This window comes from Lissotriton helveticus, chromosome 9 (assembly GCF_964261635.1).
Source record: "Lissotriton helveticus chromosome 9, aLisHel1.1, whole genome shotgun sequence".
Classification (NCBI taxonomy): Eukaryota; Metazoa; Chordata; class Amphibia; order Caudata; family Salamandridae; genus Lissotriton; species Lissotriton helveticus.
Window position 1 is genome coordinate 437,992,928 of NC_136070.1, and position 27,791 is coordinate 438,020,718.

General features: G+C 48.9%; 1 protein-coding gene across 2 annotated transcripts in view; it reads left to right on the top strand.

The window, feature by feature from the left end:
- The window catches only part of MARK3 (microtubule affinity regulating kinase 3), a 596,913-nt gene that overhangs the window by 35,462 nt on the left and 533,660 nt on the right, over window positions 1-27,791 (top strand). For both annotated transcript variants that reach the window (XM_078660239.1, XM_078660240.1), the window contains exons 3-4: window positions 227-280; window positions 2,910-2,958. In XM_078660239.1, the coding sequence (XP_078516365.1) occupies window positions 227-280; window positions 2,910-2,958 (103 nt within the window). The remainder of the gene's footprint in view (window positions 1-226; window positions 281-2,909; window positions 2,959-27,791) is intronic.

A 27,791-nucleotide genomic window follows, 5' to 3' on the forward strand; every position in this document is an offset into this window, starting at 1 on the left:
CCCTGATGTGAATTTAATCTGAATTGAGGACAAATCAGGGTTGGCCTCAAACCAATTTCTGTATTGTTTAAACATATATTGTGTGTTCATGGTTTATGCCTGAACATTACATTCTTGAACATAAGTGGCAGTACCTTTGATTCAGCGAACGTCTGTCAATATGAGAATGAACTGTAGTGTTTTGTACTTCAAATTGTGTTCATTTTGAATATTCTTTGTCCTTTAGGTTGCAATAAAAATAATTGACAAAACACAGTTGAACCCAACCAGTTTGCAAAAGGTAAGATTAAAAAAAATATATACTTTCTCTATTGGCGGTCGAAAAATTACTTATAGTTATAAATGCATGTGACCAACACTTGGACAACTGAATGCGTATAAAACAAATACGTTTAAGGCCTAATTTTACAATCTGAATTTTCTTATTAGTGGTTTCTGTTTTTAAAAATATTTATATACATCAATTCACTTTTTTGGTATAGTATTGTAGGGACCAAAGCCCTTTTATGGCTTAGAAATCAGTAGTTTTTACCCAACTTTGTTTCCATGCTGATATAGACAAACTCCAAGTCCCCAATAGCTCCTCCATAATGATTGGCCCACTGTAGAAAATCTTTGACTCCTTCAGTTGTTAGGTTGAGCCTGGGCAACGCATGCGCTGCTCTGCGAGGCATGTTGTATTGAGGTAGGAACTTGAAGCTCTGCCCACTCTCTGTCCACATTTTTCATTGGCTTGTCATTGTCCACTGTAAACTGTGGCTGTTCATTGGTCACAAGGCTTAGTATACCCATCTTTGTACCGCCTTGTTTCATTTTGTAACCTCCCCTGGCGACACCCCCTGTTACTTGTGTTGTTGCTCGGATAGGCTCTAATTACAGCCTCTGAGCGCTGTTTTCTCAAATAGCGTTGTCCTGCCTGCAACAGCAGGCTGGACACGCTTTCTCCTAATGCTTAAAAAAAAAGTTAAAACGCGCATCTGCGAGAGTTGGCATTGTAAATGACAATGCCTTTTATTTATCTGTTTTAAAAACACAGAAATAAAATGCATTGTCATTTACAATGCCAATAGCTCAACATTTCATAAATGCGAGACCTATTGCATTGCAAATGCTTGTTTCCATTGTAATGTCCATCACTTTTTTCAAATTTTAACATCTGAAACTTTACACTTAACATTCAAAACCCTTTTCACTCACTCCAACTTTTCAAGTGAAAGAGTTGCACAGTTTACTTTGTTACTATAGAGTAGAGTACTCTTCCTCGGATGGTGTCCTTGTCCGTCGCTTTTATCTTTCCATGGTGTATGCGATCCTTTGTTCATTGTGTCGCCTTTAACCATTAGTTATAAACTTGGCTATTTTAGTAATTTTATATATTTGTAAAATTTTCTAATTTCTATGCATGTATCTTCGTGTAATGATATATTTTACGTTGCTATGATCCAACTCTATCTTTCATTTGTTTTGTTACAAGCACTAGTAGAGTAAGTTTCTGCCATATGTATGAAGTTTGACTGTCTGCAGTCACTGAGTACCACTCTGTATGATTTTGGTGCTTCGTGGTGACTGTAGTCATTGTGGCTAAATGTCATTGTGTGTGGTTTGTACATGACTGTTCTGTTGGTAATGTAAACTTTGGCTAATGGAATAACCCGTTTGTAATTCAAGTTGGAGTACTTGAAGTGCATATTTGCATCCTGAATCGTGTGCCTTGGGGCTTTGTCGTTTATCTAATTTGTCTGTTGCTTAGCCTAATGTCTTGTTTTATACATTTGAGAGCCTACCATCACCAGAGTGAAGATTAAGGTGCTGTCAAATGCTTGAGTCCGTCACGTGGCGTGCCTTATGTTTTCTGTTGTCTCTTTGAGCGGTGGTTGGTGAGGAGTGGGGTATGCTGTGCTGTTGGTGCTGCATCTCTTTGGCGTTTGTAGGTCTTTGGAGGTGTATTCACACGAGTTTGTGGGAAGATCTTGCATGTTGTGGTTGGGGTTGTTATTTAGGCATGTATACCAGGAATTCTAGAGTACATGATCAACCGGTTGAGTGCTAACGCGTTTAGCTATTTTGTGTGTGTGTGTATGTATGTGTATATATATATATATATTCCATATTCCACAATGTCCTTACCAGCTTCTGGCCAAATAAATCAATTTACAAACCACAAACTTGGGTGGCTTGTTCTTTTGCCAGGAGCTGGTAAGAACATTGTTGAATATTGAGGCGCGGCGACGTCTGCCCTAAACGAGCCCCAACCCGCTTAGAAGGGTGTTGGAGACGCCATCTCTCATTTGGATATATATATGTATGTGTATTTGTGTGTAATATTTATGTGTGTGTGTGTGTGTGTGTGTGTGTGTATGTATATGTGTATATATATCCCCACACACATACTTTGGTTTATATTTAAGTGATGTCGTAAGTTGTATTGATTGTCTAAGTGCATTAAGTGCCCTACCTGATCACATGAGAAAAGAGCAGATGTAAGAAGAGGTGTTGAGCATGTGCTTCCAATGAAGCTCCATGCAGCTGTCGTGCAGCAGGTTTAAAACCGCGTATAATTCACCTTGTGAGGATCTAGGGTAGCACAGCTGTCCCACAGGAAATTCTTGGAGCAATGGGAGACTCACTAGTAAGTGGAACATATTAGCAACCTCCAGTCTTGTCTAGGAATTGAATAACATTTGCAGCTGGTAATATTTTTTTTGTTTCACTCTTGATTCTGCGTTTGTAATAAGATGTGCTATTTCATTCATGTTTGTAACAGACTACATTTGTATGTTCTCTCTTCCCTACCTTTTAATTTTTTCCCTATTTTTAATAACAATTTCTGAATAGCTTAGTGATGTGAATATAGAATAGAATGCAGCATAATGTGTTGTGATTTTAATACATTGCTTTTTTCATTTTAGCTTTTCAGGGAAGTCCGAATAATGAAAATTTTAAATCATCCGAACATAGGTAAATTCTTTGATAGTTTTCAGATTTTCTTGTCGTGCCCAGTACTCCTTAAATGCTGTTTTATTTACTTCTTGTATTTTTGCTCAAGGGAAAGAATATATTAGTTCAGTCAAGACAGGGAGACACAGAAAAGTTTAGGATAAAGTGGTGTTAAAGAATTGCACATTATGTTGCTCAGTTGTTTGTAAATAGACTCTTTAGATTAATTAATTTGCAGTTTCAGTACTGCTACTTTACTTGACTATATTGATATAATGCAAAGAAAGGTATAGCCGTGGGGAGTACTGCAAGTTTGTTAAAAGTAAATTATGGAAACTATATTTTCTTGTAATGTCCTTGCCTGATATAAAATGTAATTAGCATGTAGTTAAAATATTGAGCGAGTGGCAAGAATTATGTTATGTACTATGTAATATTATGACATTGTTTTGTTGCTCGCTTCAGTGATCTTTGTGCAGTCTGCATGGCACAAGCCTCAATCCTGACCTCGCTTCTTATTTTTCTTTTATTAAATATTATTTTTTTGTAATATTAACAACTTTCCATAACACACTAGAAGCCAGTACGATTTCTGGTCTTGGCTGTGTGGTGTATGCTGTAATGCCCATGATGTTCCCATAGGAAGTGTGCTGAAGCACCATTATAGTTTATGGTAGTCTAAATTGTGGTCTGCTTAGTCTGTAGCAGATAGATTTGTGTGAAAGTCTGCGAGTTAAGACAGAATTTTTGAAAGTGATAACTGCAGTTTATTAATATGAGTCTTCAATTTAGCCTTCGTGAAGAAATGGAAAGGTTATGGAACAAAGTGCTGAGTCTGAGGCCATGGATGTGCAAAGAATTGCTAGGGTGGTTGGTAAAGTAGCTTTTTTTTTTTTGCTCTACCATAGGCATTTAGAATTTTCTGCAAACTTTTCTCTATGCCTGGCACATCAGATATCTGCAGAAAGGGTTCCAGATACTCTTAGCAGAATCTAGAGCCTTGCAGCACTGCATGTTTCAGAGCACTCTGTTGGTTTCCATCAAACATCTTTCATTGCACACCAGTCACCCCTCGCATTGTCTCTGCAAGGATAGGAGAGCCTGGCCCGAATGGGATTTGAAGATTATCCGCTGACTATAGTCTTAGGGAGGGGGCATCTCCTAGTCTGCAGTGGCAACAAACAAGTCCACGTATCTGAATAGTTTAAAAATGCAGCTGAGAACTTTAAAGGTGTCTGTATGGTGATTGTAGTGGGAGGGGGTGATTTTTTAATTTCTATGGTTTATGTTTTTTTTGTTTTTTTACTTTCCATCCTTTCACATGATTCCTAGTTCGCACTCAAAGATGGAGAGAGCGCAGCATGTGAAAGGCAGTAGAAGCTTGCAGAGCTACGGATTCCAAATTGTTCAGATTCCATGTTCATCTCAATCTGCAAACTAATTACTGGGGCTGTAGGGGCAATACAGCTCTGTCACTTTACAGCTGATTGCTTGACATCTGAACAACTAGAGTTAAGCAATTGTTGCTTGGGATTGCAGACTAAGCTTCTTTGTTTGTAGAAACCAAATAATTGCTGCTCAGCTACCTTGAAACTGGAAAGGCTTTGCCTTTGTCAATTAAGGGCTCCGGTCGCTATTTCTGCAGCCATACCAAACACTTCCTTAATGACATCTGGTCTTAAATAATCCAGAGTCCATTTTGCGACTGCATCCAGGCATAGGGCGAACTAATCTAGATCTGTTTTTCTTACTGGTTACCATTCCTCCACCACCAGAGCTGAAGACTGATGGTGAAACACAGCCTGGTATCATCCCTCCTAATCCTCTTGGGGCAGGGATTTATCTTGTTTCATAGTCTTGCCTCCTGTGAACGACTGCTACTTTTCAGTGTACCTTAAGGCCTGCTTGCCTCACTAAAGGCAGCCATCCCCGGATTGCAAAACCTGGTCTGCGCCCTAAGGTCACATCTCTCCACAGCCTACTCTGCATCAGTGCAATTTGTTTATTGATTTGTCTCCATCAGTGACTGGAGTAGTGTAACCCTATTCAGACTCTGAGGTAGGGAGCTGCACATTTTCAGCACCCTTATCACGGAGCTGCAAAGCCTGTTGTCGGGTGCAGATTTAGTTAAGGTACATTTAGAGTTCAGTAAAGAATTAAGTTGGCCAATTATGGGAGGCAAGGTAAGCTTGCCCTTGCTTAATTACTGCCCTGCCAGCCTATGTGGGCGGTGTTGTGTGAGGGGTCAAAGACTGGCTTCTAACATGGTGTATCTGATGGAGACATCTAGCCGCAGAGTCCTTAACTTGTGAATTCTCCCCAGGCATCAGATTGGATCCGGAAATTTTTCAGCAGTACCCCAGAGTGCCGGGGGACAGTGCCGTATGGATCTGCAACAACTTTGTCTCCGGATGTGACATCGCTGCCATAGAAGTTCCCTCTGGCAGAGACGTAATTTTGTTCTTTTCTGTGCTTTAACACAGACCAGTAGAAGCGGTTCCTCGGACAGTTTGTATTTTTGGCCTTTTTGTGTCAGGGAACAGTGTGCCTATGCCTTTGTGTTTTAAGACGTGCGAGACTTGTGCTCGACAGATGTCTGCTACGGATCCTCATCCCATCTGAATGTGGTGCCTACGAGAGAACCACGACCCCATGGAGTGCGACACCTGTAAATGGCTGAAGCCTAAGGCCTTGCTGGTAAGGCAAAGGAAGCTGTTGATGGCGCAGCTATCCCGGTCGGAGTCCAGATGACGTCGGTCTCCGTCGCGCTCTGAGGTTCCGGTCCGGGCCGTTCAAGGAGTTGTTGCTGTGAGCGTCGCACACCTAAGTTGTGAAAATCCCACCATAAGGGATCGAAATCTTGTCGGCCTTTGGCCTCACTGCGTCATGACGTGGCCTTTGCTGGTTCCTCCCGTTTCTTAACGGAGTTCGCCGCACAGGAGTCAACCCGTGCCTTCCTCCTTATCCTGGAGTCGGGGCGACTATGACCCAGGTCAGGCATACTTTCTGGCTCTGAATGCCTTTTTTGGGTCCATGCCTCCCCCTGGAGGAGGTACGGGGTACTCTGACTGGAAACATGCAGACTGGTTTGCCCTCGGCGCCTGTTGTAGTTCTTGATTCCGGCCTGGGGTCATCACAGCATGGGTGCACATCCCGGTGCGACTTCCTGCTGTGACGTGGTGGTGTCTGATGAGGCCATACAGAAGGCAGGTACAACGACGCCCAACTCCAGTCGATGCTTGAGGTGTCACTCATGGTACATGCTGATACGACGACGTTGATCGGCGCCGGGGACGCTGCTCATAACCTCTGCGGTTCCTGTGTCTTCCCAATACATTCCGAGGTTTTGTTCAGCCTATTTTGGAAGGTTCTTGGGCTTCATCGGGTACGGATGGTAGACTACAAACCTCCCCTAATTCTGATCTGATTTCTCCACGTACAAATGGCGACAGAGGCTAGTGCAGCTTTTGCGGAAGCTATTAAGAGAGCTGTTGAGGTCTTGAAATTGCAGCGTCCTTCGTGACTTTGGGATCTGATCCCTTATTGGATCTGCTTCATCAAGGTGTGACAGGTGTCGAACCCTTACTGCCCTATGGGGAGTCTCTGTATGATATTCTTCCGGGAACCTGGGCGAGGCTAGTGACTGGAGTCTCTGCTGATCGTGCCATTTCCCATCGCCATCGTCCTGCTCCGGACAAGTCTGTCTTTCTTGACACACTACTGCTAAAGGATTTGTTGTGCAAGCTGCTACTGCTTCGCCAAATCCAGATGTTTTTTTTCTACTTTCACCAGGTAGAGAATCTAGGTGGTTGGATCTGTGTGGCCGGAATATCTTTGCTTCGGCTAGTTCGACTCTGAGGTCGATAAACACATCCTGTGTCTTACTTAGGCAGGACCTCTTCTACTTTATGGGACTCTGTCACACACCTGCTTCCTTCCCTTCCTGAAGGGGTCTGGGCTGAACTCTTTAAGCTTGTGCAAGATGGCTGTGAGATGGAAAAGTTTAACATTAAGTCAGCAGTTGATACCACAGATTCTATTATGGCTGGGTCTGTTGCTCTTTGTAGAAACGCTTAGTTGCGCGAATCAAAATTCCCCCAAAATGTTCGGGAGGGTTTGAAAGATATGACCTTTTGACGGTGTTTGTTTATTTAACAGCCATGCAGATTCAGCATACGCCTCATGACTGGGCACTTGAAGTATGGCCTTCTCAGGCCTTTTGCTTCTCTTTATATAGCCACGGGCATGGAACTTTAGGTTAAAGATTTAAGTCTTGCCTCTGCTGTTGTTGCACTTTGTGGTGTTGAAGTAGTAAGCACTACTTCTTTCTTACTGCGAGAGTGTTTGACTCCGGAGTTAACTATTTAAATGTATGGATTGTCTTTGCAGCTGCGCAGCTGGTATGGTCTTTTATTTTACTCAGATGAGTAGCTTGGTCTCAAAAGTTCATACAATTTTTTCGGTATATATCTTACTCTACGTGGCGTATTGGTTTGCTATAGTATGGCTTTTTAGGTGCACTACTTACGTAGTCTGTTTTGTTTGCTTTTAAATAGTTTTCTCAGAGGACCCGGTCTTGTGCGAGGCATCACTTGACTATACAGCTTAGTCTTTCTTGAACTCAGTTATATGCTCTTTTAAGAGCTATTATTGTGGGCTAATAGCTGTTCTTTTCTTCTTGTAACAGAACCCCAAAAAGGGTGTCACATTTACACGCCCCTCTGGTTTTTCTTAGTCTGAGTAATCAGCGCAGTTTGTTTTCTCTTCTTGTGCAGACTGCATATTTATTGTGAGTGCTTCAATTTTTGAAGAGTTGTGCTGGTAAATTCAGAGTTTATGGTTGTATTTTTGGAATACCCGAGTTACTGGCTTCTTCCTCTGTGTGAAGGTATAGGTAATGCCTTTGTTCAATTTTGCAACTTGGCGGTGTGAACTCTGTGTCTTAAGCTGTCTGATAGGCAGCGCCTGCAACAGTTTTTAAAAAAAGTTTCTTTATTGATCAGAATAAATCATCATAGCAGATAGTACTGTCTACATTATATCAACATATCCGCAATACAGCTTTGACGTATATACCAGTATACATATATCGGTTTCATTTTTCAATTTTCATGAACATTTCAACTCTATAACTCTCCCCTCGCTCCCTCCCCGCACTGGTTATTCCATTACAACAATTCAGGTCTAGCGGTGTCACAGTCATGGCATTCGTGTTGAATAAGCAATAGGTTTCTCGTCTTCCTATAAGTATATAGTACTCAAAAGTGTATAAGTTTGTGAAGGTCTACGACTCGGCGCAGACGTGAGCATAGTGGAACATATCCTATTCGCATATCGCTCAAATGAATACGGCCTGTCAGGGTAGACCACGCCCTCCTTCCACTTCTGGATCTAGGGATGAGCTTAGTCAACGTGTTCTTGAAGTCCCATCTCAAATTCCGTTATTAGTTCGTTCTAATCTAGCGAGATGGGATGTTTCCTAAGCCCCCTCTGCTCTTCTCTGTGTAGTTCCAGCCCTTCTGCCTTGCTCCATCTTAACACTTCCCTGCCCCATACCTCCACCTCCGGTGGCCTAGCCGACTTCCACCTCATCGCCACCGCCCTCTTCGCCAACAGCAGTGCCAAGTCCACAAATCTGGTAGTTACACTTCTTTTCTTCTCCTTGTGACCTATTCCCAGTATGCCATACAATGCGGACGTGTAGGGTCTGCCCGGCGCCAGCCCACCCAGGATGCGGGTAATCAACTCCCAGTAATGACCTAACTTGGGGCATTCCCAAAACATATGTAGGAGCCCTGCGTCCTCATGTTGACATCTGGGGCAGGTGTCGGCTGCGTCAGGGAACATAGCACGCAGTCTGTGGGGGGGTTAAGTACGCTTTGTGCACTACCATGAGCTGTATGTATTTCAATTTGGGGTTACGTGACACCTTCTGTGGCAGTCGCAACACCTTATCCCATTCCTTATCAGTGAGGGCTCTCCCTACATCCTCTTCCCAGCGTAATTTAAGGGGCTGTAGTGAAGTAGCCCTTCCGGTTTTGATGCCACCAGCCAGCCACTTTGTTAGATGACCATCCGTCCCCATGAGGTATAGCATAGTAGTCCACGTGTTCGTGTCCGGTTCCGACCCGTCTCTCACCCAGTGTGTGGTTATGTAATGCGTGACTTGTGCATGCGTCATAAATAATGCCGGTGGCGCGTGGTGTAGGCGGGTAAAGTCCGCATGCGCCATGAGCCTACCCTCTGAGAAGAAGTCCCCTATCTGTGTAACTCCGGCATCCGTCCAAAGTCTCAACCGCCGTTCCGTTAACAAGCCAGTACCCAGTGGGATACCCAATAACGGGATCGTGGGTGCATATGAAGAGTGTCTGTTCGTGTATCGGACCGCCTTTTTCCAATACGTGATCGCCAACTTAAGTAGCGGTGGTGCCGACTCTGGTATCTTGGCCTTCGGAAGCAGAAGCCGGTGTATGTCACCCCGCTGTCTGTCAGCGTCCGTCATGTCCAATTCCTGGAGATTGCGACCGGCCAGCCAGAATGCTAGCCATTGTAGTTGGCATGCATATCCATAGGCGATCAGGTCTGGTACCACCAAACCACCCTTGTCTGTTGGAAGTTGTAATTTTGCCAGGCTTATTCGTCGTCTGCCCGTTTCCCACACCAGTTCGGTCACTATCGCGTTTAGGGACTTAAAAACGGACATGGGTATTAGAACAGGCAAGTTCGTGAAGAAATAGAGCAGCCTCGGTAGCACCACCATTTTAAATATGGCGACTCTGCCCGCTACCGACAGGGGCAGAGTAGTCCAGAATCTCACCTGGGACTGCAGGGCGGTCAGGGCCTTGCCCAAATTGCCGTCCAGTAGGTCTTGTGGTTGACAATACACCTGAATTCCTAAGTATTTGAAGGTCACGGTTGCCACCTGGAATTGGTGTGGCGCAAACCGGATGTGCGATTTATCTAGGGGTTTGTGGAATCCGAACCCATATGATTTGGCCTCATTGATCATAAGGCCCGAAAGCCCATGTAAGTCCCTAAAAACCGCAGGTAAGGGGTGTAGCGGGCCGCTGACATAATGTAGAAATAACAGTATGTCATCTGCATACGCTGATATGATATGGTGAGTGGCAAGTCTGACGATCCCGGCCGTGGCTGTGAAAGTCCGCACTTTTATCATTAATGGTTCCAACGCGATTATAAATAGTAAGGGCGACAACGGGCATCCCTGCCTCGTGCCCTTCTCGATCTTGAACTGACCTGAGATACATCTGTTGGTGCGAACCCGCGCCGTAGGGTTCTTGTATAATAAGGACACCCAGTTTATGAATTCCGGTGGGATCCCGAAACTTCTCATCGCTGCAAACATATAGTCCCACCTAAGTGAATCAAAGGCTTGCCTGAGGTCCAGGGATATGCACCCTTCTGTGTCCGTCCTCACTGTAGTGGGTGACATCAGCTTACTGAGTCTCCTTAGGTTCAGGGCAGTGCTCCTGCCTGGTACAAAACCGCATTGGTCGGGGTGTATAATGTCCGGGATGCATTGGGAGAGTCGTGTGGCCAGGAGTTTACTGAGGATCTTCTAATCTGTATTGAGCAACAACAGGGGCCTGTAAGTCTCCAGCTGCTGAGCGTCTCTGCCGGGCTTTAGGAGAGATACGATCACCGCCTGCAATGTCGTGCTCGGTAAGGAGTCCCCCCTCCAGTGCCTCCCTGTATAGTGCATGCAAGCGAGGGGCTAAGATGTCTATGTATGTCAAATAGAATTCCGCTGGAAGGCCGTCCGACCCGGGCGCTTTATTCCGTGGTAAGGCCTTAATAGCCTGTCAAACTTCCATTTATGTGATGGGTTTCGAAAGGTCCGCGCTTTGTGTCGCATTCAACTTAGGAACACATACGTCAGAGAAGAACGTTTCAAGGTCCTGACCCGAGAGTGGAGGGTGTGGTCCATACAAGTCTGAATAGTAATGTTGAAACGTGTTGTTGATCTCTAGTTGGTCCTGTACTAACATTCCTGTGGTGTTGCGCACCTCCATTATAGGGGCACCTGTTGGTGCGTTGCGTGTCAAGCGCGCCAGGAGCGCACCCGCCCTGTCAGCTTGGGTGTGTTGTCTTGCGGTGTATTCCCCATAATCAACCACCCTCAATTCCTCCAGCAGCTCCGCATACTGTATGTGTGCCTCCTGAAGCTGCGTGAGTGCGCCATCCGCGCCAGCGGCCTCGCGCCTAAGCATCGCCAGGCTGCCCTCCACCACCCTCAGTTTTCCCAGAATTGTGTGCTTAACTCCCATTCTCGTACCCATCGCCACTCCACGTACGGGTGCCTTAAAGGCGTCCCATTCGATTTGCCTGGAACTGCCAGTGCCCCCGTTCTCAGTGAAATAGTTCGTGCTTGCATCTACCAGTGTTGACCTGAACACCAGGTCCTCTAATAGGCTCGGGGAAAGTCGCCATGTCGGGATCGGGGTAGACCGTCTCCCCCAGTGTATTGTCAGTTCCACTGGGTTGTGGTCGGACAGTCTTTTGCCCATGTGTTGTACAGATATAACCGATGCCACCAAAGTCCTGGAACAGAGCAATCTGTCAATTCTAGTGTGTAATTTGTGTGGTGGGGAGTAGAACGTGTACTCCCTGTTGGAAGCGTTACGCGCCCTCTAGGCATCGACCTAGTCCCAACCATCCACCCACCGTGCCAACGCCATTGCCTGTTTCCTGCTCTCCGTGCCGTGTAGCGGTGGGTGCGATCTATCCATTGTTAGGTCTAACACTGCATTACAATCGCCTCCAATCACCCATTCATGCCCCGCCCAATCCGTCAACACTCTGCCAATATCTGTAAAAAACTTTGACTGGTCTGCATTAGGAGCGTATATACTACCCAACACTATGCATGTACCATTGAGCATCCCCTTTGTGAACACATATCGGCCGTCCTTATCCACTCTCGTTTCTACTGGTTTGAATGGGACCGTGGTTCTAATCCATATGGCTGACCCCCGGGAGAATGCGGAAAAAGCTGTGGCGAAGAGTTGGCCCTTCCATTTCCGCAAAAGCTTAGCGCCTTCCGCCCCGTTTAAGTGCGTCTCTTGGAGATGCGCTGTTGGAACTGGGGTCACCAGTTCCCCGAGGGTAGCATGGCACGAGCGGGTAGGCATCCGAAAGCTTACGTGTAAAGCGACCATACAGCACACACAACCACTGAGACAGTAAAATGGGCACGCAATGACTGATGCCACTCCAGCGAACTTGTATAAAAAGCAAGTAACTTTTATATAGAGCAGGATCAGGGTAATCAAGATTTGCAATATCAATAACTTATTAGTTTTCCTTCAGAATACATATGTTCCGATACTCTGTAATACATACTTAGAGGAATAAATATTAAATATTAGTAATAAATAACCATAGGTCTGACCTCAGCCTTGCTTCTTATCAGAACCTGTAAGGAATACATCACAAAGGCAACCAAATGACATTACATCTTATTGGTTCTGCAGGCATTTTACCCACTTCACACCAAGCAAGGGAGAGCGTTTTACAGCAGTAAACATGTAAATAAATAACTGTAGGCTTCCCGTAAATATGGCACTAAATGGGAGAAAATATTTCATTAAGAATAAACATCCCCTTGTGCAGGATAAACCATTTTAAGAATCACTCCCAGCAGGAATGAGCATTAAGCAGTTCCATAGTAGAAGTAGAACTTTTCATTAGTTTATGCACCAACATTTCATCCAGGAAGTAACCACTCCTCTGAGCAGAAGTAAACATTTAATAACAGGTAAACCATGCATAAGGCCTAGGCTGAGCAGGACATTAGGCGAAATATGGATAATCCCTGGGTTTGGGTCTAGCACTCGCTAATACTCTTCATCAGGGGACGGTAGGCTTTCCATTACAGCCCCTAATCAGGGGTTACCCTTTTAGGAATTGAGGCCTATAAACTATGGGCCTTGGGACCTCTAAAACAGCCCAATACCAGGGTAAACACCCCCTTAATCTAGTAGGGACCTTCCATTAGGGATTATCCTTTTCGCAGGTGAGAACAACATTTCATGTAGAGCCATTCATATTCTCAATAGCAATAACTTATTTCAATAAAGATTAAAACGTTACATTACCCAGCATTAACCATTTCCTGGAGTTGTACTTGGGGAACATTGCACTTGGCATATAACCCTTCCCTATGCAGAAATAAAACAGTTCCCTGAGGACCAGGCATCAGCTCATTAAATATTGGGTAACAATTCATTAGGCAAGGGTAACCAGGCAACTATCTCCCAGTTTCCCTATGGAAGAAGAACCATTCCACTTCCCAGCACCAAGTGTTTCATTAGGTAAATGTCGCCATTTCATTTAGCAATATTGCAGAACATTTCCTAGGCGATTCCAAACCATTCTAAACCACTCCATACAATTCTCTTAAAGTGCCTTCCACATTTTATAAGCCACGAGTAATCTGGTGGTTGACCAGGGCCGATTAATGATCGGTAATTACCTATTCCCCAGCCATGGGGGTAACCCTATTACTCTCAGGCTAGATTAAACATTTAAGAACAATCATTAACAGACCCCTAGCAAGGGGTTAACTCTCCTAACTCAAGTCACGGGGCCTAACTGATATCCTGGCCCAGTTTTGAGGCCCAGCAGGCCTGCAGGTATATTTCCCCTCTCTCTTCCACCTAGGGGGGAAACTTCTAGGCGTTAAATGGGACCAACGGGGCCCAACTACCACTTTCTCCCAGGGGAGGGGCGACTCGGGGCCTCCTTTGGCCTTCCGCCCTCCTCCCCCAGGGTTTCCTTTTTCTTCGGGCAGCTCTGGGCACCTTGTGACGGTGATGGCAGCTGGGGGAGGGCTCGTTCTCTTCCCTGAGCCCTCCAGTGAGTTGCAAGCCACGGGGGGTGATGAGTCGGACAGGGGAGGCCCGCGCTGCTCCAGCGCTCTCCTCGGGCCTCCCTTCGGCCCCGGGGCAGCTTAGTCTTTTGTCTTGCGGGGAAGGGAGGGCTCTCGTAACTCCCCGAGCCCTCCGCTGAAAGGAACTCTGTTCCCGGGCCTCGCTCGACGTCAGGCCAATCAGCGGCCTCGCCTGAGGGGTTGCGGCCCAGCGAGCCAATCGGGCAGCAGAAGGGGCGGGGGCGCGGCTAATGACGCAGCGCCCCGTCACGTGATGAGGGTGTGGGTGGCTTCGGGCCCAGCGCGGCCTACTCCTGGATCACGGCGGTGACTGAAGGACAGCGCTTCGCCTCACTCTTCTTCCGGGCCGGGCCCGGCCCACGGCAAGACAGCGGCGGCCCTCTCCTGGCACCGAGGGCCGCCGGGGGCAAAGTACAGCTCTCCACAGGGCAGCCTCGGCTGCACGGACCACTGGAGCTGCGGCGGTGATCTCGTCCCTCAGTGAGGAAGCGCCGGTGAGTCAACCAGGCCGCAGCGCTCAGCAGGGCAAAAGCGCTTCAGGCAGGCAATTGGGTGCAGGGACCCAGCGCTTCTCCAGGGGGCCCAGCAGTTCTGGGATCCACAGCGCTGGGCAGTTCAGTCAGCTGAGGTAAATTAAGCAGTTCAGGCGAACCAACAGGACAGGCCACACGACAGTGGCAAACCAGCAAAAGGGGTCCCAGGTGGCGTCAGGGAGCGCGGGGAGCGACACAGCGACAATACCTGGTTGATTTCTCAATAGTCCTGTGGTGATTTAGTTTCTTCTCGGCGCTTTATGTTTCTTGCACCCTTGAAAATAGCAGTCTCTGGGTTCCTTGAAGGGAGGGGGGGGGGGGGTTGGAGTTGATGGCTGATATCAAATCTCCTCAGCCAGTTTCTTCAAGTGGTCCCTGGTTTCCCCTCCCGCCGGGCCAGGTCAATGGGCTAGCTCAGGATACCTCAACACTTGGTAGGCAGCACCTAAGCCCTGTCACTCCCAGTATCATAGGTCCCTGACTAGGCCCCACTGCCTAAAACTCCTGCGTAGGTTCTTCCCCAGGTCTATGCTCCCTCAATCTGACAGGAAAGTTTCCCTCCCTTTCCTTATATAGCGCCAATTGACAGTTGGCAGTGGCAGTTGATGTCACCTCACCTGTTCCAGAAGGTTCCAGGAGGTTCTAGGAGGTTCCACCATTCTAGCGATGGGCAGGCTGGCAGGCTAGTATGGATACCTTGTTTGAGGGTTCCAGCCAGCTCCTGGCCACTAGAATGCACCTGAATGGACCACGCTGCAGTCGCAGGGGTCAGGGGCAGCCATGTTAGGGGAAGAAAGCACCTGCACCTTAACATTAGTTTGACATTACACAGGGCTTTCTCCACTACACAAGGCCGATTCACTTTTATTACAATAGGGTTCACCCTAAACTAAGGGAATAAAAAGCGAAAAATTTCTGGGAAAAGGGCCAAGTCCTACATACGCTATATGTATCTGCCGTCTATTCAGTTGAGCCAGCACCCTGTGCCTCTTATGTACTGAACCCATGCCTCTCGCATTCCAAGTGCAGACCTTATAATGATTAGGAGACGCCATCACCCCATGTAGTGTTATCCCGAGGCACCGCCTCTGACCTCGCGAAAACTGACCACATGATAAATATCACCAGTGCTGTGTGCAATTGAACCCCCCCCAACATTACGGACCCCTCCCCTAGAACAGAGAGGACCAAACTTTAACACCCAACAGGGGTACAAACAGAGCGCTATTGTGTCTGTGCCTGGGGGGCGTTTGCCCAGTCGGGCAAATTCAACAGTTACCTAGTAAGAGTCTCGTCCTCAAAGTCCCCATCAAGAGCCGGTGTCCTGGGCCCTAGACCCTCCCCCTCTGTAGCCAATTAGGTCAATCTCTACATTACCAATCCACTGGGTCAGTGTTCACATGTCTGCTGCCATCTGTGCCGTGATGCGGGGGAATAACTGCAGGCTGCCTTCCGCATCCGATGCAGTTGTCTGAGAACTGGTCGGGCTGGCGGGCATCGCCCCATTATTTGTATCATGCTCCGCAAGGGCGTTGGTTGTCAGCAGGGCCGCAGCCATCGAGGTATTCCCCTCTGTCTCTCAGAGTTGCTCATGTTGTGAAGTCCCCTGTTCTGGAGACCGTGGTCGTCTCTGCGGCTGGTCCTGGCCATCAAGTTTTTGTGTTTCCGGTACTTCCTCCCTGGATCGCGGGGATGGAGGTGGTGTGAGCGTTACCTCCATCCATTCCAAGGCTTCCTCCGGGGTGTCGAAAAAGTAAGTTTTACGGTCATGAATGACCCTGAGGCAAGCCGGGAAGAAGAGGGCATATTTCACATTACGATCCCCGAGGGCGCGTTTCACTCCCCAAAAGGACGCCCTGGCCTTCTGTACCGCTTGCGTGAAATCCGGGTATACGGAGACTGTTCGATTTTCGTATTTGATTGGACAGTGATCCCTTGCGGACTTCAGAATTGCGTCTGTCTTTGAAATGGAGCAGGCGCGCTATCAACGGTCTAGGCGGTGCTCCCGGTTGCGGAGGCCTGGGGGGTACTCTGTGCGCCCTCTCGACGCTGTACATCTGGGTAAGCTCCGCCGGGTCCACCACCGTGCCAGTCCTCCACAAAGCGGGTTGGGTTCGCCCCCTCCCTTCGTTCCGGCACGCCCAAAATGCGTATGTTGTTGCGACGCGAGCGTCCTTCAGCAACATCCACTCTATCTCTCAGGCCCCGCATCTGCTTCTCCAGATTTTCTAGCCACGTGGAATGTTCCGTCTGCTGAGGTAGTAAATCTGCGATGGCTAGCTTGTGTTCAGAGACCTTTTCGGCCAACTTCTTGTGGTCATCTTTCAGCAGTGACAGCCCCGAGGAAATGGTGTCGATCCGCGCCTCAAGCGCTTCTCTGGAGGCCCTGATCTCCGACAAGATAATGTCCAGTGCGTGGGAACGCCCGTTGGGGGTATCACATCATCATTGGAGGAAGCCAGCGGGTCCTCCGAGCCGGAGGCATGTGCTCCCTGACGGGGGAGCCTGTTCCGCCCCATCGTATTCCTTAGGTGATAGACTCCGTAGGCCAGCGGTGTATCCTGTATGCCTTCCGCAGGGCAAGTCTGATCCCGTGCTGGTGGTCAGCCTATCACAGTCTCTCCAGTCGGTCCCGAAAATGAACACCTCACTGTTCTCTCACGCAGTGCGTGTGGTGGTCTCTTGCCTCCTCAGGCTCCCAGTCCGATCGCCTCAAAGCTCGTATTAAGGGGGGGGGGGGGGCGCAGGCGCGGAAGGAAAGAACCGACCACCCCCCAGCGCCGTTCGTCTATCGGGCCAGTGCGACCCTCTCCGGGTTTCCAGCGATCACCTGTGACTCCCTGCTATGCAGGTGCGGTCCGGCACTCAGGGTACACCCACAGCATCCACGGTGCAGTGGGAGAAGTAGGCGGCCTGCTCAAGTCTCTCAGGGACTCCCCCCTTCAGCTGATCAATCAATTTCTTGGCACCATGGATCTGGGCAGCGTTAGTCTGGGCAGCCCCTCGTCTGACGATGGTTCCCTCACCTCCAGGCCGCTTGCGTTCACGCTGTGGGGTGGGAATCTATGGCGTGCGACAGGCCTCACCTTCGGCCGCAGTCGGGCGCCTGAGGTCTCACTTCGGTGCTCGGCAGTAGTGGGGCTCACGGGGTCACCCCCGTCCGGGTGGAGCTCTTCTGTGACGCTCTCGGTAGCAGCCGATCGCACCAGTAGGGCTGGCCCCGCATGTAGCTGCATGGTATGGCGAGTCAGTCCGGAAATTCCGGTTCCGGCAATTCGGCGGTCCTCCGCCCACAGCCACCGCTTCGCGTGCCAACGACCGCAGCGGTCGCCCCACACACCCGAGGGGACCCCTAGCTGAGCCCGCTAGGCTCCGATGGCTGAATCCGGCAGCGCGGTCTCATCCGCGCAAAGGTGGTTCTGCGGTGCCGGGGACGGCAGCACTTCCGGCCTGCCTCCGGGCGCACTGTGGGTCGCGGCTTCCTCCCTGTACGCAGGCCCCGTCCGGCCTCGCTGTCTCACTAGTGCGTACGCCGCAGCGGAGGGCTCCGGAGCTTCGCCGAAGTCTGTAGATGCAGCTCACAGCGTTACGGCGGTGAGAAAGTCCGGAGAGGGGGTTCAGGCCCTGTGGGAACAGGATAATTTCAGGATTTACGGGGTTTTTTAGCGGAGCGAGCTCAGTTCACGTCCGCCATTCTCGGCTGCTAGCCACGCCCCCCCCGCAGCGCCTGCAACAGTTAAGGCTGTTTTCGGTCATGCATTACATGGTTGGAGGTTTTTAGGGCATTATAGAAAGCTCTTCTTGTTATTTTCTTACAATGTTTTTTGCATATGTTAATCTGTATGAAGGTTAGATATTACCTGTCTACTTAAGGTATGTATCTTATTCTCGCTGTACTTGTGTTTTTGGAAATCATGGCTTTTGCTCTTGCAGAAGTGTAAAAGATATATAATATATTGTACTTGTCGGACTTACGATCTAATTTTGTATCGCCAGTGTGGTCTTATGTGCTTGTTGCTGCCAAGGTTTCATTTTTATGTATGCAATACCTTTTTAGGTTTCGACTGCAAAAAGCTGCGCAAGCAGCTTTTGCGCAGGAGAAATCTAATGAGAACTGTAGTGTGGGTTTGGGTCGGCCCTCGTCATTCATTGGCTGGCTCCATAAATGGAGCCTAGCCATTGGACGAGGGGCCTGTCCGTCAATGCCGGACCAGATTCGGAGGCGTTCCCGAGATTCTTTGGCTTTTGCCGACGTCACGCGACGTCAGCCGAAAGCCGGGAACGCCCCCGAATCTGGTCCGGCATTGCCGGCACCAGTGACTATCCTGCTCCTGATTGGTGAAGCTGCGTGGACGTCACTGCTGGTCCACGAGGGAGCCCACTCCTCGGGAAACTTCGCCGCCCGCCTGCCTGAGCTAGAGACGGGCCGCCGCACTGCCCGCGGCGACCCGGAAGTGACCGGCCGGCCGGCCAATCCTAGCGCGGCCGGCCGGAAGTGCCCGCCCCCCGCAGCCCGGGGGAAGAAGGAAGACGGCAAGAAGTATGGCGGCGCCCGCGGGGCTCCCGTGGCCTGGAGGGAGCCCCGGGAGATGCGGAGGACGTTGCCCGTCTCCCATGCCAAAGAGGGAGACCGGAGAAGTGCCAGCGAGATTGCCGCCGTCGATGTTGCCGGTCTCCCATGCCGAAAAGGGAGACCGGAGAAGTGCCGACAGGTTAATAACTACATTTAATTTGACATAGCGTTAAATGGCGCACGGGTGGCCTCGGAGCGCCTAAAAAGAAACAGCGAGGCCAAAAACTAAAGAAGACTCGTAAAAACGGAGGACGTCAGTTGGGAGCTCAGGTCCCCACTCCTGGGCTCCCCGTAACCCTGGCGCTGATGCCTCTGCCCCCTCCGCGGAGACCCACCTTCAGGAAAGGGTGCCCTCGGCACTGCCACACGCACAGACACAAAGTCACGGAGCATCTGGCCCGCCAGATCACCATTTCACCCCTTCCCTTACTGCGCCCGTTGATATCATTCCTTCGGTATAGTGCCACGTGCAGCCGGGAGCTGCTTCGCGGCACTTGAGAGTGTAGCGGTGCCAGCCTATAGTATGCATAGACGTCTTCCGCACGGAGTAGGGTCCCTCACCTGTCCTCGGAGGTCGTCTGGTTCTGCCCAGTCCTTGACATATGGCCCCGCCGTGCCCTGCCACCCTGCACAGCCCGCGCTCCCGGATCCTGTGCCCGGGCTCCGCTTGGCTGCTGTGCACAGTCCTGGTTTGTGCAGCAGCGGGAGCCAGGGAAGGGGGAGGAGAGGAAGAGGAGGAGGGTGGATGCTGAGGGGGAAGAGCGGTCCCGGCTCCAGCCCAAGAAATTCGGGCCAATCTGCAGTCGCCAGAGCCGGGTGTGGGCCAGTGCCAGGGCCCAGCGGATGCCAAGCCCTCCGAGGAGGACGTGCACAAGTGCCCACCAGCTCCGTGGCTGGAACAAGCCTGCGACCACAGGCTTCGGGAACCATGAGCCTGGGGCGCGGGGTCACCGCGGCAGCCCAGGCGCCAGCTCCCTGAAGGGCACGTCTCTAGCTGGCAGAGGCGTCTAGTGATGGGCAAGGGGCACCACAGACGGAGCCCGTCCCTACAGCTTCTCTGACAATCCAAAGTAATACCTGACCAGCTGGCACGTCTGTGATTCTTGTGCCGGGGGTCCTGGCGGTGCCAATGGGCACGTATATAAGGAAATGAAGGCCTGCTAGTCACATTTCCTACCCAGTTCTCGCTCGAATCTGTGAGGAGACACCCTTGGCTTTGTGTGCCGTGGTAGAAAGTTGGCAGTGCCAACGGGCATTTCAAAAGGGCAGTGAACCAGCTCCCACTCTTCGTATGCACTGCGTGCTCCAAGGGGCACTTTAAAAGCTCACATGTGCCACTCTTCCCGTGGGGCACTTAATTCTAAACTGGGTGAAATCATCGCGAGATGCCGGTGTGGGCAAGTCCAGCAAACAGGTGCGCCTTCCCACTAATGAACTGCTATCATACCCCCCAACACGCGACTACTGTAAATTGGCACCGTTGCCCCTTTTGGGGTTTGGCGCAGAGCACACGACTAATTATGCCCCCAAGCCCAGGCTGGCTCTGCTAGGAGACACGGTGCGGTACAGCGAGCCCTCCGCTAACAACACGGGCACGTGTAAACTGGCATCGGAGCGTCACTCAAGAGATGCCAAGGTGAGAGAGTATGGGGTGATGGCAGGTGCGGGGAGGGGGGTCCCGGGTTTACACTCGCCTCACCTCAGAGCCTAGAGGCCACGTGGCGTTGTAGCAGTCCTCCGCCCTTCCAGATGCCCCAGTTGGTGCAAAGAGTGTACCCACCGCTGCAATCTCCGAGTGAGAGCGTAGGGCACACACACCTGTCCCCGGCTGTGGCTGGAACCAACCCAGGGGCCCGGTAACCGAAAAAAAGTAGGAAGAAGCAGAGCATGGCATGGCTTTAAGTTGGGCGGGTCCTGCCAGAGCTCGGCACTCCCAGTGAATGAAAAGGCAATGCCCCCTCCCCCGGACCCATCATTCATGCCATTGACTTTCAAGGAAAACACCGATTTCTGACAGTGTGTGCAAGAACCTTTAAGGTGACCCAAGTCAGCGACGAAAACCGGCCCTGGCAAAGAGCGCGGTCGCACCCCCAATATCCCCTGGGGGGTGGGGGGGCCGGCCGAGCACAATGCCAGGGCCGGTTTTGGTTCACAGTCCGGCCCTGCTAAGTTCCTGTTAAAGTTCGTTCGCTTTATTTAATGGTGAACCATGTGCGCGCCTCTATTTCCTAAGCATATGTTCATATCTCAGATGGGTTTCTGTAATGTTGTTTTTCATGCAATGCACGAATCTTGCATAACCGCACTGCAAGCCCAGTCACCTCGAGGTGTCTGTGTGAGTTCAGGGTGTGGGTGATTGTTCATGACTAGACATGATTGAGAACTGCAGCTGAGGCTGAAGGCACTTCCACTTTCTGACAGGGCCTCGCATAAAGGTGTTCTTACTAAATGCTCATCCAATCCTTGGCCTCTCTGCTGGGCGCCCAGAACGATGGCCACATATGGGCCAATTGTAACGGCGATCTATGGGGGAATGTATGGTGGTATGCAGCTGTCAAAATAGGGACAGGGCCAATGGAAATGAAAATGCAGGGCGTGTGAGAGGCGATGTTGACGGGGAGGAGTTGAAAGGAAGGATGTGTAGCAGAGAGTGAAAGACAGTGGTGCAGATGGTGTGAAATGTGTAGATAGAGAGACTTCAAAAAGATGAGTGTAAGTGAATAACAGAGAGAGGTGGCCTGCAGCAGGAGTGAGTGACAGGAAGAAAATGAGTTACTCCTTTATGTGACATAGAATACAAATCAGTGCTAACAAGCATTGGTACAGCTAATGGATCGGGCCTGTTTTAGGTGTTTGTGTTAGCTGATGTATGATGTTTTTAGAAGCACTACCAGACAACACACATAAAGGTGCCTTGAATACTTGTCAGGTGGCATGCAGTGTTTAGGTGCGTTTAGGCCACAGCCATACTTTTGCCAAAGTTTCCTAGTTACACCTATATGGCCATGCCCCTTTTGGAGACCCCACCACCTTTTCACCCCACTTAAAGCACTGACATGGGAGAGGAGGTGGTCCCACAGAGAGAAGCTTGTGTGTTTTTTGGAGAGAGGCGAGGGTGAGAGAAGGAACAGGTTTCATTGTAGTGCAAAATGATAAGTGAAATAGTTGCAATACAAATCGCATTTGCGAGAGATTAAGCTATTGCCATTGTAAATGACAATGCCATTTATTTATCTGTTTTCAAAACTAACACATAAATAAAACGTTTGTCATTCATAATGCCAATAGCTCAAACTTTTCCAAAGGCGAAACCGTTGCATTGTAAATGCTTGTTCAATTATATTGTAAAGTGCTTTTGGAATGATTTCTCAGTTCTGTTGAGCTATTATGTATACAGAGTATTCATAGCTGTGTGCATATGTGTTACACATATTTGGTCTTTGATATTTACTTTTTTTTTTTTTTTTTAAACAAAAGTTTTTAATGTGAGAAGTAGTTGCCCCTTTTTTCTCGTTTGCCTTGGTGCCTTGAGCGTGTCCACAACTCAGTCATGTTCAGGCTGTGGCACTGCAGGAGCAAGCCTTGTAGATCCTTGTGGTCTGGCAGTAGACATTTTCCAGCTAAATTCCGTGATTTGTCAGGCCACCTGGAGTCTTTGAGAACCTGGAGTCTTTGAGAATAAAAAAATAAATAAAAAAAATCTCTCTCTCTCTCTCTCTCTCTCTCTCTCTCTCTCTCTCTCTCTCTCTCCTCCCTCTCTCTCTCTCTCTCTCTCTCTCTCTCTCTCTCTCTCTCTCTCTCCTCCCTCTCTCTCTCTCTCTCCCTCTCTCCCTCTCTCCCTCTCTCCTCCCTCTCTCTCTCTCTCCTCCCTCTCCCTCTCTCTCTCTCTCCTCCCTCTCTCTCTCTCTCCTCCCTCTCTCTCTCTCTCTCCTCCCTCTCTCTCTCTCCTCCCTCCCTCTCTCTCCTCCCTCTCTCTCCTCCCTCTCTCTCCTCCCTCTCTCTCCTCCCTCTCTCTCTCTCTCTCTCCTCCCTCTCCTCCCCCCCCCCCCCCGCGTTGCCACTCTCCCCCAGCAGGCATAGGAACACAAAGCACGGACCAAATTCCACGGTGTTAAATTGTTTATTCGCTTGACATTTCGGCCTGTGCCTTGCTCACATGACCGACAATGAGTGAGGGTGAACTATTTAAAGTCACAGTGCTCAATTTTGATTGGATAATATACCATAGACCTAGAAAGCGGGCTTGTAAACGGGACATTCACTGTGTAATACAATAGCGTTTTTAGGTCTCGCCTGTCGATGCGCATGCGCATCGAGCAAGCAAGACTATAGGGGCTCATCCACTCTTTATCCACACTGCAAGGAATCGTGGCGATTCCTTGCAGTGCCCGTGACTTTTAAGCTCAATGCGCATGCGCATTGAGCTTAAAAGCGCGTGCACAGCCGCCCGCATTCCTCCGACACCTTCGAAGTGAAGCTTAGCTTCACTTCAAAGGCCCGGCTTCCACGGCCGCCAGGCCACATCAAAGGCTTCCCCAGCACTGCCCCGCCCATCAATCACCCTCCCACTGCCACCCCCCTCCCTCTCCATATGGTGCGCTCTGCCTTGTTTCTCAAGCCGCCCCTCTTAGCACCCATATCAAGGCCACCGCACTGTCAGTAACTTTTAAAAACATTTTGCTTTCAGCATGGCACTCATCTAACGACCATCGCACTGTTCGGTAACTTTTAAGGATGGCGCCATGTGGAGCCACATGAGCAGTCATGCTGTAAAAGAAAATAAAGTGTGTGTACGTTTAACATACATACCAATATAAATTGTGCATGTTTAAAATACATAACGCAACTAAGTAGTGCAACTGATCTCTGATGCTGCTGGCTACACTCCTGTCTTTAGACGCTGCAGATGGTCTTACTCTGCTGACTGGTGTGGTTCTTCTAATGTGAATGTTATGAACCACCCTTTTCATGCAATTTCCCGTAAACAGCCTGCAGGCTCCTCTGCTGCTGGAATTTCCCCCTCCCTTCTCGCCCAGTACTTTGCGCGCAGACACCATCTGCCTTAAACAGCCTGCAGGCTCCTCTGCTATTGGCATTTCCCCCTCCCTTCTAGCACAGTCCTTCACCTCGGCGTGCACTCGCACCTCCTTTATCCCCTTTCGGCCGCTTAGATGTTCTCAGTTAGCCACGTGCTCTCAGCCTCCTCTATGCCTTTTAACTCCGTATTTCTTGCTCTAGGTCCATTCCGTTCTCCCCATTTTTTCCTTCCTCACTGACTTTATCTGCATCTTTCTCCCTATCCTTCCATCCTTCAACTTTCTCAAGCTTTCTTCCTCCGGATTTCTGCTCCTCCATCTCATGTGTGCTTTCTTCACGGGCTTCTGTCTCCTCCAGTGTTGATTTCCCACTCCATGCCTCTGACGCCTTCTGCTCGCAGCCAGACTGTCCGTTTCCTCTCTGACACTGTCTGATTGCTAAATATTGCATCTGCTGGTGTCATACCACCAGCCTGGCTGGGGCGCCTCCTGTGGAATATGACCGAGCCAACATTCCTCTACCAGGCTTGGAACTCGTCCTCACTCGTCCTCACACTACTTTATGACACACACACTGAGCCCACACACTACTTTAGGCCACACACACTGCGCCCTCACACTACTTTAGGCCACACACACACTGCGCCCTCTCACTACTTTAGCCCACACACACACTGCAGCCTCAAATTACTTTAGGCCTCACACACTACGCCCACACACTCTGCACCCTCACACACCCTGCACCCTCACACATACTACACCCTCACACACACTGCACCCTCACACACTCAGTGCCACATAATTGATGTGCACGCCTGTGTGCACTGAGTAGACCTTCAAAACAATCCAAGTTCTCTACCGGAAAACTGCCAGTGAAAATTCATATACCAACTTCTAGCTCCGCTCCTAACCGTAGCAGACCTCACCTTGAACCGCTCCGCATCCCCACTGAAGCGTCGCACGTCAAACTTAGCCCCGGCTCCGAGCTTTCGGAACAGATCGAAGGCATCCATGTCGATCCCAGCATGCTCCGGGGCAGCCGCCGACCAGCCAGCATGCGAGCCACGGAAACTAAAGAAGGACTACAAGAACAGGCCAAACACTGTCTTAATTATTTGCATTTGGCACGCGACCTTCTAAATCTGCATCCTGTCAGGCAGTTCCATTTTCGGTGCGCCTTGCACCTTTTCCTGGAGTCTCCTGCGTGCATTGAAATGTACTTTATCCGTATTCTCTGAAGTTATCCAAGTTCTGGCAAGCACCATGCAGGAGTCCTGCAACACCGCCGCTGCTGCCGTGAGCAATTCACGGATTTTCGGCTATTTGCGCGTCCACAACACTGTACGCAGAACAAGAATATCTGGGGGCGCCGCCATGCTTTCAATAATCTCCAAATTCTCCACGGACCACCCTCCGGCGTTTTTCACAAAGCTGCTCCTATTTCACACTCCCCAGTCTCACGTGGTACACCCCTCCTACCAGCCTTAGTGGTACTCAACCCATACCAACCCCAGAGATCTTCTTGCCATTCCAGCTTCGCGCGGGTTCTCTGTCCTGCCACTGTCCCAGTGCGTTTCTACCCTGGGAATGCCCCACCGTGCGCCGGTCACAATATCTCACACAGTTCGCACCTTGCTGTCTCGCTGTGGTGCTCTCTCTGCCCTGCAAATCTCTGGCCGTTTTCCCGCTCTATCAACTCCCAGTGGTATTTATGCTATAGCCCCCTCCTGTGGTATTTCTGCCCCCCATAGCTTTGCGGTCCCTCACTCACCCTCAACCCCTCACCCTCACTCACCCTCACCCTCACTCACCCTCAACCCCTCACTCACCCTCAACCCCTCACTCACCCTCACCCTCACTCACCCTCACCCTCACTCACCCTCAACCCCTCACCCTCACTCACCCTCACTCACCCTCACTCACCCTCACCCTCACTCACCCTCACTCACCCTCACTCACCCTCAACCCATCACCCTCACTCACCCTCACTCACCCTCACCCTCACTCACCCTCAACCCCTCACCCTCACTCACCCTCAACCCCTCACCCTCACCCTCACTCACCCTCAACCCCTCACTCACCCTCAACCCCTCACCCTCACTCACCCTCACCCTCACTCACCCTCACCCTCACTCACCCTCACTCACCCTCACTCACACTCACACTCACCCTCACCCTCACTCACCCTCACCCTTACTCACCCTCACTCACCCTCACCCTCACTCTCACTCACCCTCAACCCCTCACCCTCACTCACCCTCACCCACCCTCACTCACCCTCACTCACCCTCAACCCCTCACCCTCACACAGTGGAATAGGTCTCGGAGCATTTGAGTTCGAGCTTTTAGAAATGTTTATGTTTTTTTTTTTTAATTCTTTAGCATTGGCTACAGGAAACAAAAATGCTAAAGATTTACAAAAAAAACCATAAACAATTCTAAAAGCACTAACTCTAATGCTGCGAGACCTATTGCATTTCCAATGCTTGTTTAAAAAGGTCACCAAATTAAATTAATACATTGGTATAGTAGATATTCAAAAACATCAATATGGTTAGATACTTTGTGCAAAATATCGCAAAGTTCATGTATCAATAAGAATTCTCACATAGTTAATTATCCCAAATGTGATGATGCAAAAATCTAGAGAGTGGGCTTATAAAGCAGCAATCAATGTATCATACAGTGCCATATAGATTGGTTACCCAATTAATTCATACGAGTAGCACATATTTACGACATCTATATGGTTAAATACTATTATACAAGTGTATAATAGATATTTAAAAACATCAATATGGTTGGATACTCTGTGCAAAATATCGCAAAATTCATGCATCAAAAAAGAATTCTCACATAGTCAAATACATTTAACAGAGAGACACAGTATCATAAAGTCAAATAAACGATATATAATCTATAAAACCTTTCCCATATTGTTCCTCCATTATTCTAGATTGGAAGATTAAGTATACACCAGTCCTTGATATAAGTAAAGGCCCCTACCCGGTCTGATAATATAATGTTTCATGTATAATAATGACATATATCCCAACAAAAGCTGTCAGAATACTGTCTGTTATGACATATCCTGTTTGTGCAAAACCATAATAAAGAAAGTGCTTTGTGCAATTTAAAATTCCTATATTACTGCTCATGACTCTTCAGACAAAGATCATTACACTATTTAACTGAGCCCAGTTAAATTGTAGATCAAGGAGAGATATATCTGGTTTCTCTAAATATATACCCGAGAACAGCCCCTTACTATGAACTTGTACTAAATTCATAGAACAAGACAAATATGAGTTGTATATCCACCCTTATTGGAGCTAATTCATCACTATGATCTTATCACTAGGGAATACATATATATATCTTGCTCCAAAAGAAAAACCTGATGATAACCTAAATTATTAGGTTTGAAGGAGAACCCAGATCTAAACAAGCAAACCAATCAGTAAGTAAAGTAAGTAAATAAACATTTCTGTGTTTAACAATGTCAAATCCAAATGAGTAACAGAGTTGCCAAGCATTTTTTTCCCCATACATTTCATGCAATCAATGTAGGTGTCATTAAGTTTGTTTGTTGTTATTCCGGGGAGTTCTTTTCAGTTATAGATTGTTCCTGTGCCAGTAGTTATTCTCTAGGTGTACAGTGGGCACTGTGGAATAAAACAGCATAGAGTTGTAATTAATCCTACTGTTGTATATCCAACTGCCAGAGTTGTTTAACATAACAGAAACTCAACAAAATTTAATTCCAAAATCTGTTCCCTTAATGTAAACAAGTATAAAGA